The sequence below is a fragment of the Schistosoma mansoni genome, assembly GCF_000237925.1.
Source record: "Schistosoma mansoni, WGS project CABG00000000 data, supercontig 0111, strain Puerto Rico, whole genome shotgun sequence".
NCBI classification, from domain to species: domain Eukaryota; kingdom Metazoa; phylum Platyhelminthes; class Trematoda; order Strigeidida; family Schistosomatidae; genus Schistosoma; species Schistosoma mansoni.
In genome coordinates this window covers 974,195-995,050 of record NW_017386032.1, presented here as the reverse complement: position 1 = coordinate 995,050, position 20,856 = coordinate 974,195, and the positions used below count along the sequence as shown (strand labels likewise).

At 34.6% G+C, this 20,856-nt stretch overlaps 1 protein-coding gene across 1 annotated transcript in view; it reads right to left on the bottom strand.

The window, feature by feature from the left end:
- Positions 1 to 20,856, bottom strand: part of Smp_166590 (hypothetical protein) — a gene marked incomplete at its 3' end in the record, with an annotated part of 58,994 nt that overhangs the window by 26,997 nt on the left and 11,141 nt on the right. The window contains exons 8-11 of the mRNA XM_018792818.1: positions 16,876 to 17,002; positions 16,168 to 16,256; positions 14,824 to 14,973; positions 137 to 673 (exon numbers count right to left, since the gene is read on the bottom strand). Of these exons, the coding sequence (XP_018644335.1) occupies positions 137 to 673; positions 14,824 to 14,973; positions 16,168 to 16,256; positions 16,876 to 17,002 (903 nt within the window). The remainder of the gene's footprint in view (positions 1 to 136; positions 674 to 14,823; positions 14,974 to 16,167; positions 16,257 to 16,875; positions 17,003 to 20,856) is intronic.

The following is a 20,856-nucleotide window of genomic DNA, read 5'->3' as shown; positions in this document are numbered from 1 at the left end:
AGTAATCAGTATTTAGTCTAAAGTCACAACATTGACAAATCAGTCAAGATATTACAGAAATGACTAATATAAACTGTTATGGGATTGTCTGGAGTCTTCTGAAATAAAGAACAGAGATTTTAAAAGCACCAGTTACCTCCATCAACCATCTTATTCTGTTTGTATATGTGAAGATAGATTCATGCAGCCCACATTCAAATTGATTAACTTGTTTTGAGTTATATTCGAGATGTGACGGGAAATTCTTTTTGAATTCATCCACTATTTGGTTCAAAGTTAAATCTGAATTTGCTGTTATTTTAAGAATATATTTAGGAATAATCTGCACAAAGCTACCTGAAAATTCTTCCATTACACCGTCTGGAATTTTACCCATAGCAATGAAATCATCGAGTGTTAATCGTTTTGCTTTTAGACCATAATTTTCTAACCATTCATTTGTGGACTGTTTAACTGATTCTTCAGCGCGAATATTTTGACTTTTGACTTCATTTAATTCGTAGTAATGGTGCAATTTTGTTCGCAAAAACTGGTCATCAGATGAAGCGAATGCATGTAAATTCGTGTTGAATTTTGAATCCCACTTTGGTTTCTCTCTGCGTGGAGACGTACCTAGTTCAGCACGATTCTTTAGAGTTGCTTGGTCGCGTAAAAATAAGGTTAGTCCCTCTGCCTGCAATTGAGAAATTTATTAAGAATTCATAGTCACTTACCAACAGGCTTTTAGCACCCAAGTGATAAACTGTTAAAAATAAACTGGTGACTACATAACACTACCTAAACAGTGATATGTTTCATAATAATGATCAACTTTATTTTATTTATGAATGAATGTGTCTAGTTATTAACCATATGATGAATAAATCCAGTTGGTGAAGAGATATTTTGGAATGACTTTTGTCACAAATTAATTCAAACTAAGAATTTGTTGAAAAACAAGGGCTCCTAAATGGTTGTTTGTATCAGTTCTCATCAGTATCCAAGTATGACTGTGTCAACGACTGAATTGAAAACCTATGTTTATTGTGTTGAACGCGTTCACTTTATGTCAATGAATTGAGTCTCGGTGATTCAATTACTGAATTACGCTATTTTGTTACAGATCAAAACGACTGTTCATTTTCACAGATGATAATGTTCTCACCTATGAGATAACTGAGATCCATTAGTCACGGTTACTTGCCAAAACATCGAAAGTTTAATGGTTCGCCAGCTGAAGTTATGGGTGATGAAAATCATCTTGAAATCGAAATAAACTCCATAACGAAAAGATTAAATAATAATCGTGTTATCACTAGTGACTACATCTTCAAGGTAATACAGTATGTTTGTGATATAGTCTATGGCGTATGCTGCTTATGTTTGCCAGCATAAGTAGTAGGTAACATTAATCGGAAGTAAAAAACCTGGCAGCACAAGGCTAAGATCGAGTAGAAAGAATGGAAGGACAAATAAAAAGGAATTGTGAAATGGAAGAACCATACGGGATGTGATAGACAAAGGATTTAAATTTGCGAATGAAGTATTCAATGTATGGTTATCATATTTTACCAAGAGATTCTGTAGTTTTGTATAAAAAACGCATTGGTTGTCCTCTATTGCGTTCTCGTTCATTACAGAGACAACCATTTGTAATTAAATGTCACCAAGATCTATTGGAAATTATTCTATTGCAATTCAAATAAAATATTCAATAAACATGTACAGGACAATGGTCAAACATTCTCTTTACCGGAATTTATCCACTGTGAATGAATAAAAGCTCTAAAACCGATTATTTAACACATTCAACTAATGATATTTGACGCGATATACTTTGAAACTGGTCGGTGGAAAAATTTAGTCTTGACATTCTCACACAATATCTGCTACTTTTTAACTAAGAAGAGGATGGCAAAAAATAGACTTGAATTGAACCGACAATATAAAATGAAACAGTGTTGTAGTGTGCTGCGGGATACTCATGACTTTCATACGTTCCTTTGATATATTATTGTCCACGCATATGTTTTCTGGTAAATACTTTTCTAGAGGTTTGTCTTACGATTTCAAAAGTCTAATTAAAGTGAAGGGAGCATTATAAATAATAATAATAATAGCTGATGTTCGAAGTGTCGAAAAATTTGTCTTGTTAATGGTTTTAGAGGTTTAACAGATTTAATAGTCAGCAGCTATTTTCGGTCACATATTGATTAACTCAGACTGGCTTATCTAGATTGGTGAAAAGTAATTAGCTAGAACAGCAGTCAGTTCCGATACATTTGTAATTATCACGATTTCCAAGGATAGCAAGGGATTAAATTTTTATTTTCATAATTTTGGCTAAATTATTTTAAAAACATCGTCATTACAATTTTTGTGTGTTTTCTTAACACAAGAACTACAGATATCAACTATTTTGCACTAAAATTTACTAATATTACTTACTAACTAGCTGTGATAAACGAAGTAGAAAATGGTTTTACCACATTTTAAGTATTTGTTTGAAAGCAAAATATTATCTCTCTGAATGGAGCGATGAATCACCGCAAAATCATGCACTAATGCTCATAGTTACACAAGAAACAAACGGTCAGTTTTTGGTATATTTTCTCAGAAACTTTCCGTATAAAAATGAGGTATTAAGAAACAAACAAAAAGCATAAAGCGTAGAAAGACAAAGTTATTTAACAAACATAACCTGGGCTTCGGACATTAGACTTTCAGTGTATGTTTACTGCTACTTGTTCTTCGAAAGTGCCCAGACCACAAAGGGTATAAATGAAAGATTTTTATGTTGCTTCAATTGGTTTTGTTCAGCAGACTAAAACAGAGATGAAAAGTAACTTAGAAATCTTAAAATATATTTAACACTTAAAGAGCTCACCCGTATAACCACTAACTGGAATTTACCATGTACTCTAAGACACTTTGTAGAAACTATATTGTCAGGAAATAAACTGTCATCCTCAAACATTTTTCCAGGATTTATTTGAGGATTGCAATTTTACTGCAAATTTATGGTCTTTTCGACCTAACGAAACAAAATATGGAGCTCATTTATTGTATCCTCATCGAGAAGCATACCGTAAGATTAAGTAATTACTTCATCTGTAACTAAAAACTGAAGGTGAAGTGAGATGTTACAAAGGTTCATGCTGTTCTCAGTAATCATCTATATGTATATGTATAAGTACATTGATAACCAAACATAGAGGCTTTTATATCTGACAGCTTTGGCGTATAAAGCCCGTACAAACGTAAAACAAATTAGATTGGTAATAAATAAAACGGTTCCGCGAATACAGAATATTTTGACTAATATTGTTCTTTGCTGCCAAAACTAATGGACTTGGTCATATGGTCCGTACTTCTCATGATGGTCTAGAACAGTAGCCAGGTATCTAACCAGTTAACATTAAATACTGTCTTAGTTTCTCCTCCTTCACTTTTCATACGCACACGGTTTAAGATGTATTCAAAACAGGCGATGAATGACACAGGAGATCCAAAAGCTAAATACCCATAGTACTATTAAAATGACCTGCCTTTTGCTTAAATTTTTTAATGCAATCCTAAGTTTTCTCGCCCAAGTATTAAATTTTACTTCATTTAAAATACCTTGAAGATAGGAGTGCCTAAACAACGTACATAATTTTCAGTTTAATATCATGAATAACCACTACTTATCTAGAAAAAGTTGTATCTGGTTAAGACATATTTCAAGCTTTCTATCATTTGCAAATTCAAGAAATATTTAACAGAAAAAAACTTGGATCGACTTCAAAATGTTTAGTACCTCTGGAGAACAGTTTTTGATTGTTTAGCGTTCAAGGGTTATTTTTCAGAAATTATTTAAAAACTCAAATAAAGACCTGGTAGATTTTAAGCTGCTAAAGGATGTAGCTTTTAATAAGGCCTATTACGGGCTTACACACCAGGCTGTTGTTCATATGGAGGGATTTCGGCATCAAATGGTCTTATATAAATGAAAACTTTAAGGTTTGACACACACAAACAGTGTAGGCCTAATTAGGTTTGTCTAGTAAGAAAACAGTGATTAGATTTCTAATTTGTGGGAGAGTTTTAGTATCAGTGTTATTATCCTCCGTAAGTAAATAATTTCTTTCATTTCCTGCTATAATCAGTCTTGTTACTTACCGATGGCATCATTATATACGGAATAATAGGGGATGAGAAAAAAAGTTAGAGCTTCATAAATATCTGAATAAATAAACAGGATGATCTAGCATTGCTCATATACCAGTGAATGCTTGCAAGTGAACAATAGACTATCTAGTGAATAATGATGATTAGACCTACCACAGATACACTTTGATTTAAAGTTAATTATTCACTGTTATCTAAAAGCTATTTCACACTAATACTGGATTTATATCTTCTATGAAACAAGAATCGTGTGCATATATATGGATAGATGAACTTTGTGTAGAAACCAACGGACAATATTTTAAATCTCATTTTCTGTCCACAAACCACATTGTGGTCTTCAGTGGAAGTCTACAGAAACCAATTTTGTGAAAACCAACAGGAAAAACAGAAAATGTTACTACTCTCATGAGTTTAATTAACGAAAACATCTGATGACTGAAATTTGGGATTACATTAAACGACTCTGCAAATGATTTAGTCAACAATATTAGTTTTAAACGGTTTGCATCAAGTCTGAGGATATTTTATGTGCTCAGGAAGCGTGTGAAGAAATCTGGAAAAGAAAGAACGGTTAAAAAACGGCCAAAAACTCAGACAGAACATGAAACGCACTTGTGCTAAAAAGAAAATCAAACGCTTAAGAAAAACAAAAACACATGTGAGAAGCCAAAATAATCTGAAGATTGATATTCCCAATGACTTACTTGTACTTGATGTATAATGCCCGCTTAAACATTAATTACTTGCAACTAACCACCAATTCACTTAAACAAGCCTAATCACCATTACTTCGTCTGAAATGTTTGCCTTTTTTTGAAGTAACAGGCGGGACGTCAGCAAAAGCAAAAGCACACTTTTTGAATGACTTATAGCTATATGAAATAACATGTGGAATTCATAATGTATACTTTCGTGGAGAACTGATGTAAGCCATTTGATTTGTTTGAGCATGAATCGTAGTGTTAAGGTTTGATTCAGGATCCCTGCAAGCATTTGGTCAGGGTTGTATGGTCACTTCACAGTAATTACTGACTTAGATTGTAGTATTTCAGCCGTACTCGTGAATAAGTAGTCCAATTTAAAGTAAATAAACACGTTTTTCCGCTTCATTTTTCCTTTGAACAGTGGCTTATATCTTTCTTAGTTTAAAATCCAAATTTATCCCAGTATTGACAAAGGTTCACGCCATTATCAGAGACATGAGTTGAATTTTTCACTCAACTTGGCTATAACTTATACTCTCCCTGATAATCATATAGGTAACACTTACTCATTCATCATCTTGTAAAGATTTGGTTAGCCGAAAGCATCGTACAACACCGTGTCAACTATATTTGTGTCACATAAGCTTTGTCGACTTCAGTAACTTTTAATCGCTCTATTTCAAATAAGCAGATTTCTACCCAGTGCTGAATTCGATTCTTGCAACTAACTTGTGTGCACCATCAACCGGTAAGTATGAATATGTAACAGCTCAGGTTGGTTGGTTAAGAGTTGACCCCAAACAACCAAGCATATGCTAAAACAGTATTGTTCAAGTATTCATTCACTTCCTTACCTTTTGTAAGCGTTATATTCCCTACTATCTTATATGGAATGTTGAGAGCCTTTGTTTGTCTGAACAGATAATCCCACGCTCCACTGTGACTGCGCGAAGATCGAAATAAAGACCTATTCACTACTTCTCTGGTTTCTTCTATCAATAGCACGAGGGTTACCTATAGGTACGAAAAATATAAGTCGTTGGTTTGTTGCACATCATGGAATTTAGTCTAGAGAATGTCGTTCAATGATCCACCCATGTTTACGGACTAACTGTTAGTTATCTGTCCGAAATTCACAAGATTATCACTATTTTCACGTATTAAAAAGATTTTTGAAAACAGTCTCATTGAATCCTCAAGTTAGATTTTTATGTAGATTTTCATTTCAAAATTATTACGTGTATTTCACGGTCAGTTTCTGTAGCCTTCTCTTTGATTTGTCTTTCAGTGTATCAGTACTTGTAGGACTCTTACTGTTTGTCTGGTAACCTACGGCTCTTGACAACACTGACTTTGGCACCTAGTCTACACCACTCTGAGTCTGGCGGGAGAGTAGTGTGGTATTGGTTCTCAACCGCACGATCTCTGAAGCCGAGCATATGATTACCGAAAAGATCTGCATTCATCATAGAACACCAAAGAAGGTCCAAGATGGTGAACTCGAGAACAAAAAATCTAAATGGGATGTCTCAGTTATACGGGCGTGGTCACTTTAACCTCTTGCTTCTTGCATCAAATATAATAAATATATTAAATGTGTTCTATAGAAATTCCAGACGTCATATTTGTGATCGTCACGATAGGACTTCCACTTAAGATCCCATATTTTAAGTAGTCGTTTCTTGATAAATCAACATTTTCGAGATTAGGTCTATGATTATGGCAGTACTAATACTGAATTGAACTATAATTCTATAAATTCAACCAGTGTATTTACACAAGGAAGTGTGATTGACCCATCACTCTCCTTTTTATCAATGACGTATGTTCTCTCTTTCATTACAGTAAAACGTTTTTGCCGATGACCTAAAAGTGGGTAATTCATTCTCTTCTTCCATCAGAGAAAGCTATATTTCAGCGGTAATCTAGGGATGAAATAAAGAAGTTGTACGAATGAACTGTTTCGTGGAACCTGCCACTGAATATTGACAAAAGTGGATTTATCCACATTGACAGCTGCCTTAACCGGATATACACAAACATACACTAAAACCTCTGAACACTGTTCATGACTTGGGTTTGAGATATAGCCACAGTCTGAACTTTACCGAGCACATCACATCTCAAGAATTCAAATCTAGTAATCCCATTGGATTCAATAATATCAAATCGAGAGTATTATTATATAAAAAAATTTTACCCACTCTTGAAGATGATATTTTAGTCTACATTAATTGCGAGCATGATGATTGGGTTAAAATTGAAGGTGTTCAAAGACGGTTCACTAAAACTGTTTCGGGGTATTCTGACAAAAAGAATGATCACCAAAGGTGTCAATAACTCAAATTAGAATCTCTCTAGATGGGCCGTGCCAAATTAAAACTTGTTTTTATCTACTGACTTATTCACAGCACTTCTTACTCTTCGGTGACCACCTCTATAATATCATCCCACAATGTGCGCAATATGAAAAATATTCTAGCGATTTCGAGAACCCACACAAACTTACGCCAGAATTTTTTCCTTATTCGCTACTCAATCATGTGGAACAGACTACCAGTGAACCACCATTGCATTGTAAGTCTGACCCGGTTAACAAGTCTCCTTGATGATGTTTTTTCTGAACGTGGTTTTTGTCACCTACTGAATACTAATGCGCTTGAAAATGGATTATGCAAACACGGACCATCATCTATTTCATAGACTGAAAGGGAAAGTAGAACCTTTGAAAGTTTCCTCATCCATTTTTTTTTGTTTTCTTTCTACTCATCATAATATCTGCAGTCTTTGTTCATGTTCACATTGTTATTATGGTTATTATTACCATGATTAACTTCCTGACATATAAATTACCTTAACGACTTTTAATTTTCTTCTTTTTTTTCCTTCTGCACAAATTTTATTCTTGAATATTTAGAGTTTATAACTAAAAACATTGTTTCGTGTTACGCCTAACTAAACTAATTTCGGATTCATTTTACACTCACTACATGTATATGACCCATACAAACTTATGTTTGATTGTCTTTGCTTTTAAAGGATCATTTTTAATTATTGCTGCACAACCCCTCATTCTGTCGTCAAATCTTCTTGCATTAACGAATTTTTTTACATATTTACATACAATATAACCGTTTATTTTCAGACTGTTCTCATAAACAACGTTATTGAAATGCCTGCATATTTACCATCATTCCATTTTTTGTTTGAATTCGACTCAATAGTCTTTTAAATTCTACAGGGCTTTTTTAAATATGGCGAATATTATACAGCCGTTGTTGAATCTTGCGTAAAACTGAGTTTCTGAGTAAACCGTCAACAGTTTCCTCACAAAATTTATGTACCAACGTTGTGTTTTGGGGAAAAATCGGAAGTAAAGATATGCAAAGTACTTCGTTCGAATATGCCGCTGACTGCACTAACATTTTCACAAGTCTCCCAAAAAATAACGTCTTGTTTGATGACAAAAGAGAAATACTCTCATATATATTTCTAAATGTGTAGGCATAAGAAATTTTTTGAGATGTATTTCGGAAAACTTTGTTGCTTGTTTAACAAAAATGTTTCAATATGCTTGGCAGCAATGACAAGTAGCTTACGACACGTAAGTAGCCTTCCGTCTGCGATGTTTTTTCATCAATAGTAATTTCTTTCTAATGGTCAAATATAAATAATTAGCTGCTTAGAGTCAAAATGGACGCCCTACTTCCTCAGACTACAAGGAAAGCTAATGGGGACTGATAAGGTTAAAGAATAGGACTTCCGTTTTTGATTTGTAGAAATTACTTTCGTCGGAAAACAATCTCTGAACTGGTAATTCTTGCCGACGATTTTAGGCTTTGTGGAGAAATTCACAAGACGAATGACAGGCTAAGATCTTAGAGGGATCTAACTCGATAATACTAGACTTAATCTCAGTACTTCAGTGTGAAGTGGTCCGAGACGTGTTTGGAATTATACATACAGTCCAGGCAAATCCCCTTTGGATGCATTCCAAGTTGAAAAACACGCTTCGGAACTCTAATATCAATAGCTATATGCTAACTGCCTCTAACGAAGTCAGCTTAGTGGATGTAGTATTTGCATTAACTGGTGATTCCTTTTTATTTGTGTGCTTATTACGAATTACAAACATAATACGCCCAGCAGCGCCGAAAGTTGCAGTGTTTCAGCGATTCTTGGCTAGCACATTATTTCGAATACTTCCAATTATCATAAGATCTCGAATCCAAACCCCATGAGGAACGCATCAAACCAATGGATATTCGCACACAGAATACATTCGAATTCAAACCCTACTTTAAGTGGTTTGGAGCGCTCTGAACACTGATGAGCATCAGAGCAACGCCTACTGAAGCTCAGCCCCAAAACCATTACTCAGGACTGATATCTCGAAAATGAAGACACAACATTACAAGCTGGACAGTGAGATCATAATTTATGGACGACTAACTAGATGCGAGACTACATGTCCTGGATTTTGGCGCCAGCTTACTCATCTATCCGACTAAATAGAACTTGGGCATTATAGCTGATGTCACATCATGATTAGAACCCTAAACCCAGTTCTTTACCATATGGACGAATTGTAAGTCATAACTCCAATTCCTCACGCTGCTGTATGACCTCTACTTAGTCGTAGTTAGTCGCTCCCAAGGTCACTTCAGAATCGCTTGAAGTCCGTCTCTCCAATATTTATCTTCTTGTTTCATGAACCTAGGCTCCCACCCATCGTTGATCTAATGCTACGAGACGAGGTAGATCATTAAAGGAATTATACTACTTTGTAATGCATCCCAATCCCACGTTTAGATTACTGGAGATCTTGAACGTTCGGCTACCCATAAATTATCTCGCATTACGATCATTGTTTATCCAGTAGGTGACTATTGGTTCTCAAGTATTACAGGGGATAATCTTTGAGTATGAAGATACATCTGTAGGAACATGAACATCCCGATATTGATATTTATATAGGTTAACCGTTTAGCATTGTTAATCGCAGCAGTTTGAAAGATATTTCATCCACTTTAGTTATGTTACTAGATAAATACATTCTGACTTTGGTCTGATTCAACTCGTGATTAAGCAATCTTTTTTGAGTCTACTGTTCATCGTCAACTATCATTCGTAATTAATTGGAAAACTGAGAGATCCAAATTACCACCGTCATGTTAAGATATCATAGTCTAATAACAAGCACTAGTGGTAGGTATGTACCCGAGCGCAATATAACTAGTGGGAAATTTAATACTTTGCAGTGTTTATTGGTTAGATAAAATGTCACAATCTAATTATAATAAAGCCTTCATTTCCATGGAGTTTTTTAAACTTGGATGTTGTGTTACGATCACCGTACGACCTAATTTAAGTACATTTTGGTTGGTCGTAGTCAACATTATTGAACAAAATTTGTTAGGCTGAATTGCTATATCACTCTGATTATTTTGGCGACAGTTCACAACCCGTTTCAGCATCCACTATTATAATTACTTGCAATAGCTTTTATATAGCGATTTCTGCAGATAAGGTACGATTTATGTAGTGAAACCGATGTATTTGAATTGGATCTCCATTATGAGTCACAGCCAATATTTTGTTCTAACAAGCGTAACAGCTTTACACATTGGTCAGACAATTCACAATGGTAATAAACATTGTCTGGTTTTCAGTCGTCTGTTTATGAGCATCAAAGCACGAAGGAAACCTAGACGTCAGCATGAGTGTCCCCTAGTCCCTTAATGTTTTTCAGACACGTTTGTCACAGCCATCACGTTTATGGATAGAAACAAGGGTTTGTAAACCAGACCAATATCGAAAGTCACATACACGTAAAATACGTTTTGTTTGCAGTAAGCCTGTTTTACCATGAACAAAAAGCTAAATGTGTTCAGCAAGGGTCCCCATTAGCGAGAATCACGTCATTATTTAACGATATCCGTTTGTTGACATCTATTACAGACACATTGATATACGGAACTTCTGTTTAGGAAAATGTAAAGGCTAGTCATCTACTGCTATTCTTCTCTAAGCGGATGTTTGATGAACGCAAGGTGCATGTGTACAACAAACAAGAGATCGATTCCGACAGACTGATTAAAAGACTCAATTAGTATTGGATAGTATATACAATTATTTTCGTCTGTAATATAGACATTATTTGAAAGATATAAAATAAATGCACAGCAAAAATATACATGGTAGACTATTCAACACATTTTTTGTTATGGTAAACGGATTGGGTTGATCTGAAATCAAATGAAAAAAAAACGATCAGTACCAACAGAATAAATGAAGTACAGATGCATAGTAAACAAAAAACTGCATGACTGCCTTGCTGTGCGACGACTAACTGTAACTGACTGGGACACATATATTGATGCTAAAGCACGACAAATATTAAGTAGAACGTTTACAACCAAAGAAAGAATGTACTATCACACTTACTTATTATCAACAATATATGTAACTCCCAAATCAAACAGAATAACTGAACTGATAACCGGCATTGTTGTAACATTATACAAGTCGTTACTAGTATTATCTACTCAACAACCAAATTCTTGTATATCGACAATGAGGAAAAGAATATGTTATTACTGAATGTGTACAACCCACGAAGATAAAATGTAACACACTGATATTCTAAGCAATTGTTTATAAAAATGAGCCACAATAAGCACGGTAACCACTAAATCAAAAGCAAAATTACGTATTATGATTGTGAGTTCAGCGTTAAGGAAGAATGAGAAACTAAAAATGACAAGACAGCACGTTAAAGAACATGAAATTCCAAAATCTAAACCACATCATAAGTTATATCATCGAGTAACATACATTAACTGACAACAGATAATGTAGCTGACAAAATTTCCCGCTCAATGAATCCATTGTAAATAAGTAGATATGGCAGTTACATATTTTCGATTATGTTACCTTCAGGGGCTTCTTTTTAAAACTCATTAAGATCTGTAGAGATCTAAATAGTTGGAGCAATGAGAATACGTTATGCTCGGAAACAATGCTTAATAACTGATCTGTAAATTGAATGTAAAAGCTAAACCATCTACATAAACTTGGACAGTGTGTTTTAGGTCAGTTATTTTTGAAGAAACATTTACACAAATTTAGAAATAAAGTACAACTTAGTTTACTGTTAAGCGGCTCTACATTTAAATTTCCTAAAAAATGTTTAGTAAGTTTCTGAACAAACTGGAATTATGTGACAGTAAATGCAAGAGGATGTAACCACCACTACCAACTTTTTATGTTGCTTACGTATCCACTCAAAGAGTATATTTCTTAAATATGACTCAATAACAGTTGAGTTATTACGAATGACACGCTAGTTAAAAAATGACAGTATATATATATATATATATATATATATATATATATATATATATATATATTTGAGGAATCGGACTAATCTAAGTCTAGTCAAAGTCAGAACGACTTACGCCAATCTGGACCGTATTTGACGCCGTCGTGGAATTGGTTTGGTTGTAAAAGGTTCAGTGTACAAGGCATCAGTGAGCGCAGTCTGTTAATGAAACCTGGCGTCCTCCAGGTTGACGTTAGATGACTATCTGTATTCAATTATCATCATTACCAAAAGATAGATGTTAAGTGGCGAAACCATGTAGGGTGGAGATCCGGCAGTGTGTTTGGGTACGGTGATGATAATGTAATCAGTGTCACCATCTTGAAACATTAATTTCAGTGGCTTATGTGAATGTCATCCCTTATAGCGCATTATATGCATTATATTGAGATCGATTACGAAAACTGAAGAGGCGGACGGATCATAACACGACACCGAGGTATGTACGAAAGCTACATAAGACTGGCAACTATCTGTTTTTTTACTATCATCTAAACTGTCTCACTTATTTTTATTCACTTTATGATTTGGATCATACTCTCATCCCTCCATTTCCTCCCAATCCCGTTTTTTTATTATGTGATACATTATTTTCGTAGCCAATTGTGTTCAAAAAAATAAATAAAGTGGTCGAACGAAATTTAAACACTGAATAATGAACCGGAGACATGGGAAATATGTACAAAAAAAAGTCGATTTTACAGAATCAAGAAACGGATATTAAGAATATTTAACATGAATATGAGACTAAAAAATTGCTTGAATACATTTGAAAAAGTGTTTAATTAACGTTCGGCTAAAAACTCACTCCTTTGCCGATGGACAAGATAGTAAGAGTAGTTGTATAAACTTCATTTGGATGCAAAGGTTAGATTTATGAACAGGGATTCCGATAAATTCAGCAATACGTAACAGACGAACTCGTAAATCATGTGGTTAATTAGATGGGATATGGAGCATAACCTCAAAACCTTTATTCAAGTCATATTGATGTTGTGTCCACCAAGTAAGCGACAACAGAACTCTTAACCACTCTCACCTGTCCTTTGCTCAATTAAGGAGGATGGTGTTCTGCTATACGATGACGGACTTGCCGAATTGTACGCCCTGTATAACAACAAATTTGAAGGAGTCCTTGACACCATGATTAACAATTTCTTCGTGCAACGGTTCGAGAATTAGCACTGGCAATTTTACTGTAGTGTGACAGACTGAATTACTTATATTTAAAACGGATAGAAGGGGCAAGTCACTTCTATTTATTCTTGACAGATCATCTAGTCTTGATGTTATTTCTTCTGTAGGTCTCAACATTTCCAACACGTTTCCAGAAATAAAACCTTTTGTTTAATTTGTTTCAATAAATCTATTGGTTATTTTTTTAATCCTGTCTACCACACTACTCTTAATTACCAGTTTCTGAAATTTACTCCTATCATTTAAAACGGCCTTCACCTGGTTGAAATAGTCATTTAGTCCATCAACAATAAAGCATGACTATTGACAGATTTTGTGATCAACAAATTGTCGTTATTTTTATGTTTCCGTAGAGCTTTCTTGTGTTCTTTCGTTAAAATCACTTTCGAATTATGCTCATTATTTAGGTATCTAAAACAACAGTCCACAAAGGTTGATTCAAATTTTTCGATATCATCTATTGGTGGATACAGCATCAATTTTATTAACTGTTTTCTTCAAGTCAAAAAACTTAGGCCCTAGTGATAACGCTTCTAACTCAATCTTATTGAGATTAACACTGGAAAAACTGCGTACATACCGACATGGGTTAGATGGGGATTTTATTTCTGGAATCTTTTTTGTTAGGTTTTACTTTTTTGTATCAACCACCATCTTAATGTGATTCAAAAGTTGTTCCTTTAAGTTCCTAGGAGGTGCTTCAATAGCATCAATTTTCTTATTGACATTTTCTAACATTTCATTAATACATAAATTTAAAGAATCGATTTGATTTAGCGCATAACTTTCGAGTTTTTCCAATAGGTCGAACTTTTAAGATCTCTAATACACTTTTCGATGCAGGTTAGTTCACGCGCACTATTTTATAAAACCAACATTTATTTTTGCTTCACTGAGCCTTGAAGTGTAGTTCAAATATTCATTAAGAACCTTTAACCCAAACTATTGCTCAGATATCAGTATAGTTAAAATTTTCTATTAGACATTTGATAAAATGACGAATTAAGTGAAAAAAAGTTTACTTTCAATAGGCTTTTAATCAACAGAAATTTTACACCATGAAGTTTACTTTTTGAGATACATTCGAACATCCACTAAGGACTTAATTTAGCCACTATCTGAAACAGCATAATCTCAGAAAAATCTTTATGGAGTCCCGGTTGGATTAATGTATAATCAAACTTGTGAATGTTTTTCATAGTTTTGACTAAATCCTTTGTGTTGGTCTTAAAAGATTTGAAGGACTATTAGAAAGTCCACAATAGCCGCTGATATGAGACGGATTCAATCATAATACTGATTACCAGGATGATCAATTACTTTATGCATGTTCCATTAGTGTTGAAAAAGTGAGAAATCAAATACTAAATTTAAGACAGTACATACTTGTTTTATCTTCAATTCATTTCCAGAGAACTTTACACCTTGTAAGGCTTTTACAAGACGGACTGCGGCCTCTGAAGTTTCCATAATGAGATAGGCGTAAATAGATGGGGGTTTACTCTTTTTACTGCCCACTATTTTTATTGTTTGAACCTAGAAAAATCCACATCGAGATTCTTAGTTACTTTGTAACGCATATAAAACAAAATTATGTTTAAAATGAACCATCAGCAAGGCTGAAATCATATGATTTTAAATGATGCTTTTTAGCAAAAGGCCAGGCTGCCAACTGCACAAAACATCAAATGATCATATTCGCCTTTTATCATCAGATGGTGAGTATAACCGGTCTATACAACCAAAACGATATTGTTCAAATATCTAGTGTTCATAAATATATATTTGCTGAGCTTTAAAAAATGGTTAAAAACAAGGTTTAAATAATGAGGTTTATGTGTGAAATACACCTAACTATAGATCAGGAAAATGTAAAATAAATTAATGATTTTTATTTGGTATATCACACTAGAGTACCCTTTCAAAAATTCTCAGGAAATCTAAGAACAATAACAATGCAGGGAATATATCAAACGAAATTTGTGGTGAAATGCTAGAATTTAACCGATTCATTTACAGCCGAAATAAAAACACTAGCCAGACTATTTAAAGCTATGTTGTCTTATATATATATGGAACTTCCGTCAGACATTATTCTTCATCAGATTTAAGCCTCAGTAGTTTAAAAAGCGAAGTCGATTAGCAACTCACTAACAGTATTCTGTACTCAAAATTTTCGAAATAACTCATTTGCTAAGTTACTTGTGTATGAGGTACACTCTAATTGTGAGGGCTAATGATACCACCCGGCTCCCTGAACTGAAGCAGGAGGTGACAGCTGTGACCAGGTGCTTAACTTAATGGCTGGAAATCGAACGCCTTAACCACTAGCCCACTACTCCTGTACAGCGTGATTAGCAGTCTTCAGGGTAATGTAAGTGTCAATAACAAATAAATGTTTGCTACAGGAAATTAATTGGCTATACGAAATGTGGGACAACATATAGGCTGATGGATAATTCGAAGAGAAGTATAAAACATCCTGAACGTAACAAACCGCACTTATTTGAGTTTAATGACCTAAACCACACGAAATATTAATCAGATGATTAATAAACACCTGACTAAAGAATATTTATGACCATTATGTAGTTTGTTTTTCCCGTTTTATTGATTACTTCAAACGAGAACTACAGTTCAAATTTTAGTATGTTTAAATTCTAAGAAAGCAGTAACTGCTATCGATAAAAGACGCAGACAATAAGACTACAATATCAACAAACAACTTACTTTTCCGTACGGTGCACACATTTCCTTAATATCTACTGCTCGAACGCCTTGAGGGAGATTGCTTATCCATAAAAACTTTGACGAGGATACTACGAAAATAAATGGAAGTCGAAAGTATACTCAAATATATGGTTATACATAACGGCTGTAAGGTAGTAGTTTAGCAAGAGGAAGGTTTAGGTGAACTAGACCTTGAAGAATAATATTTTATGTATAAAGTCTGTGATCCATGTAATAGCAGTTAAATTACAATAATTATTCACTAACTTATTTCAAAAGAAAAACTTCGTTATTACTTGAAACTGTTCGACAGATTTAGAGTAATCAACTTTGTGATGAAGATTACCGACTAATTAAAGGGGTCGGATTAAATAAACACCAATTCCAATAAAAGTCAATTTGTGATATAATTCAGTAGCATATTTTCACCGCTGACACAATTTTCGTTTTATTCAAGCAAAAATAAGTAAATTCTAGTGATTGATAAAAACCTCCATAATGAAGAGACAACACGAGACAATAAAATAACGAACTGTCGGGAAGCTATATAATCTTTACATACGCTGAAGTTCATCAATTATGTTATTTCTAGGTAAAATGACCTTCTCCAAAGGCTATATTGTTTTCATTGGCACCGAAAATTTAGTTTTAAAATTATATGCATATAAAAGCTAGAGCACTATATTTGCATAAGTCTCAATCACTTACGATCGCTTTTTGATCCATCGCTTGTTAAATTTTTCGTATCAGATGGGGAACTAGAGCGATTGGAATGTTCAGGATGGAGTACAGTAGAAATGCCATGAAGACTCTCACTGGACGATATACATAGGCGCTTAGAATCATGATGGTTATGAAATTCTAGCTTAGATTGAAGAACTGGATCACTGGCACACTGTAAAGAAAGAAAATATACTTAATCATAACAGCCAGTCAGCGACAACGTAGGACCAGGCACATATATGCATCGGTTTAAGTTGTCATACCTCATTAACACAACAAAATGAACACCGAATTCATAGTAGTTAATTTAATGGTGGTAACATATAAAAGAAAGATTGTACATAAGGAAAGGAAGAAAGAAATGAAGCAATTTCAATCTCATAGTTTAAGGGAAGACAGAGTGTATACACCTACGCCATAATAATCATAACAAGCGAACGTAACCTTAAGAAAAGAAGCAGCAAGTACATGTGATAGGTTGAATTGATTCAATACCTTAATTATTTTGGGTGGTGTAAAAATCAATGAATATGGTACATCCCCATAATAGGAACAATAATTTATACTCTAGATAAGATGAACTCACTTGGAAAGGAAAAATAATGGTAAAGAACTGGGCTTCAGTCTTGAATTAACAAGACACGGAAAAAAAACTAAATCATTTTCATATAAAACGTGATAGGAAGTTTTCCTAACTTTCATATGTAGACAAGGAATAGAGAAATAAATCAATGCAACCCAGTAATCAATTATCGCTTTCTGTACTTGGAGCTTTTGGAAACTATAAACCGTAAGTAATTACTACTGTAGCAAAATAGAAGAGATAAGACTTAGACCTAGGATCATATGATTGAAATTCGAGTGCATAAATCACCAAACCATCACCTTTTATGACTTATTATTCAGCATAAGTTCATAGCTGTAAATCAGAAGATACTGTACACTTAACAAGTAATAGCTGTATGATTACATAAAAATAACACTTTTTGATTACATAATCTAACAGAATTCTTTATGTCGAATAAGTCACCTAGAAAGTTCGAAACTTTAAAATACATTTTGCCACAACCAAATAGAGTTAATCAAGGTTCAAAAGTGAAATGACTTTAACGTTAAAGCAGGAATGGAGGGAAAATGTTGATTCAACTTGACTTGAAAAAATGTGAAAAAGCTTTCTAAGATGGCAGAAAAGATGTTAGTTGGTGAAAAACAACAACCAATAGGTTCCTTAGTCTTGCAGTGAAGTAAATATTAAAACGTAACGTTCGGAATTATTTTTCGGACTATTATTGTTCATATTTTTATTGTACAGTAAGTAAATCACCGTATAATTGTATTTCTATATTATGCCTATTGTAAACTTCCATTTGACTCATTAACCATCGCCACACGTCTAATTATTCCTTAACTGTTATAAACCGACTACCTACAATTTGCCAGAATTCACTTCATTAACCAAAGCTGTAAGCCAAATTATTCCTAAATTGCTATCAACCGACTACCGACCATTTGCCCGACTTCACTACCACTTTTGGCTTGTTTGTTTATAACTATGATTTTCTTATTTTATGGTGCACTGTAGCCCAATTCCTTATGTATATAAGCCAATGAATGTTTGAGATATTTGCTGCGTTGTGCTGGGTTGGTTGGTTAAAATATAATATAGTAGTTTGGCTGCAATTTTCCCTTTGGACTCAGGGTTAGGGACAGCACACGTTGCATATTGGGGAATCAATAAGAGTTAAACTACGTTAGCTCAAGACTAATTGTGTTAGTTAGAACGCGACATATCATAGGTCAAGACCTAAGACGGTTATTAACGTAATATTAGGCGTTGGTAGAGAAAATACCACAATTCTGACTGGCGAACTTAGATAATGATATAGATCAATCGTTAAGACAACACTTTGATGAATCATCAAGGTATATATATATATATATATATATATATATATATATATATATATATCACGGCTAGAATAACGCAGCAGTTATATACAAAATCACAACTTACAGAGGATGCAATGTTAGGGGGAGGTGGTAATCCAGTGGGAGGGAAGAAAACTGGCTGTTGTTCACTAGATAGCGTAGGTGTGTAATTATGAACTTGTAAATAATAATTCAGATAGTGGTTAAAATAGCGATGCCACTGAGATGTATATTCCTGTGTATTAGGGGCTAGGTTACACCCGGTATTAGTAGACATAAACTTCAAAGTCTCTTGATAAGCCGAAGAATATGCCATCGAATAAGCAGTCTGTATACTAGCTGACTGTGCGTGGTTAGGAATAATTGCCGCTAGGTGAGGATTTTGACCAATGCATTGATTAGGTACATCTCTGAGAACGTCATGAGGAAGTTGAGACGCCGGGATGAATTTGGACGGGGACACAGATGCTGGACGTTCAACGGCGGTAACAGGCATCAGTGTCGGTGGAAATGATCGGAGAGACATAGGAGGAGGAGAACCAATAGGAGTGCCGAAAGGTGGGGGTTGTATGCTAACATTAGGTGTCGACCCAATAGTAGCTACAGCACGTTGATAGAGTTGACAGGCTTTCTGATACATCATATGCATCTGAATTAAATAAATCACAATATACTCTCAATAACTCCTGATAGCCAAGGGTTAACAAAGCAAACATTCATATTAAGCAGATGAAAAATAAAATAGAACACGGAATGCATAGAATGGACAAACTGGATCTGTAGGAGTATAACCCAATTACAAATTATTTAGTTACGTAGCATGATATTTAAAAGCTGTTTTATGGGTAGATGAAACAAAGCTTAACTCCCTGAGATACGAGATACTCAGCAAAAACCGGTGAGGAAGTGGAGGACTGTAGATTTACTTGTTTAGATGTGAGATTTTAAAAACCAATGCTTGAAAACGTTATGAAGCAGCGAAATTAATTACATTAGAAGAGCAGTATTCAATATTTATATCTTATTTACTTATATCCACCTTTTAAAATGTCTCTTATTTGTTTTTTATTGCGTCACTAGAAAATTGTGTACTTGCTAACACTATTAACTCCGCCTGTAGCTCTTCTAGAGTTACTGCCGGTCACAAGCCCGGGTAAAGGAGGAGGGTTGGGCATCAGGTTAGCGACCACATCCCGTAGAAAAACTAACTCGCTAAAAAAACGCTAATCAGAAAAAATAATTCAAACCACTTAAACTCTGCCCTGGGAGTTGAAGGAAGAATTATGACGCCTCATGATGAAGACCGAGATTTTTCGGAAGTCACGAGGCCGATGCACCTTTTAACAACCACAGCAACACCCTTTATAGCAACGACGACAATAAATATCAGTTCTACTCGAGGCTGCAATCAATCATAGCTAAGTGCTCAAAGAAGCACCTCACAATCCTGATGGGAGACCTAAACACTAAAGTCAGAGTGGACAACACAGGATATGGAGATATAATTCGACGACATGGACTAGGAGAGAGAAATGAAAATGGGGAGTGATTTTCAAATCTATGTGCATTCAACAAATTGGTTAGATTGGCAATATTCCCACACAAACATATGCAGAAATCTACATGGGTATCAGCAGACCACACCACGGAGAACCAGATCGATCATATTTGTATCAACAAAAAATTCTGAAGGAAAATTGAGGATGTAATAACCAGGAGAGGAGCTGACATAGCTTCAGATCACCACCTAGTTGTGGCCAAGATGAAACTGAAGCTAAAGAAACACTGGACAACTGGACAAACAGCATTACAAAGGTTAAAAACAGTCTTCCTTCGAGATACTAACAAGCTCAACGAATTCAAGATAACTCTCAACAATAGGTTCCAAGCTCTACAGGATCTACTGTAAGAACAAGAAACTACGATGGAGGACAACTGGAAAGGGATCAAAGAAGCACTAATTTCGACGTGTCAAGAGGTTCTGGGTCGCAAGAAGCATCGCAACGAAGAATTAATCTCAATAAGAACCCTAGACAA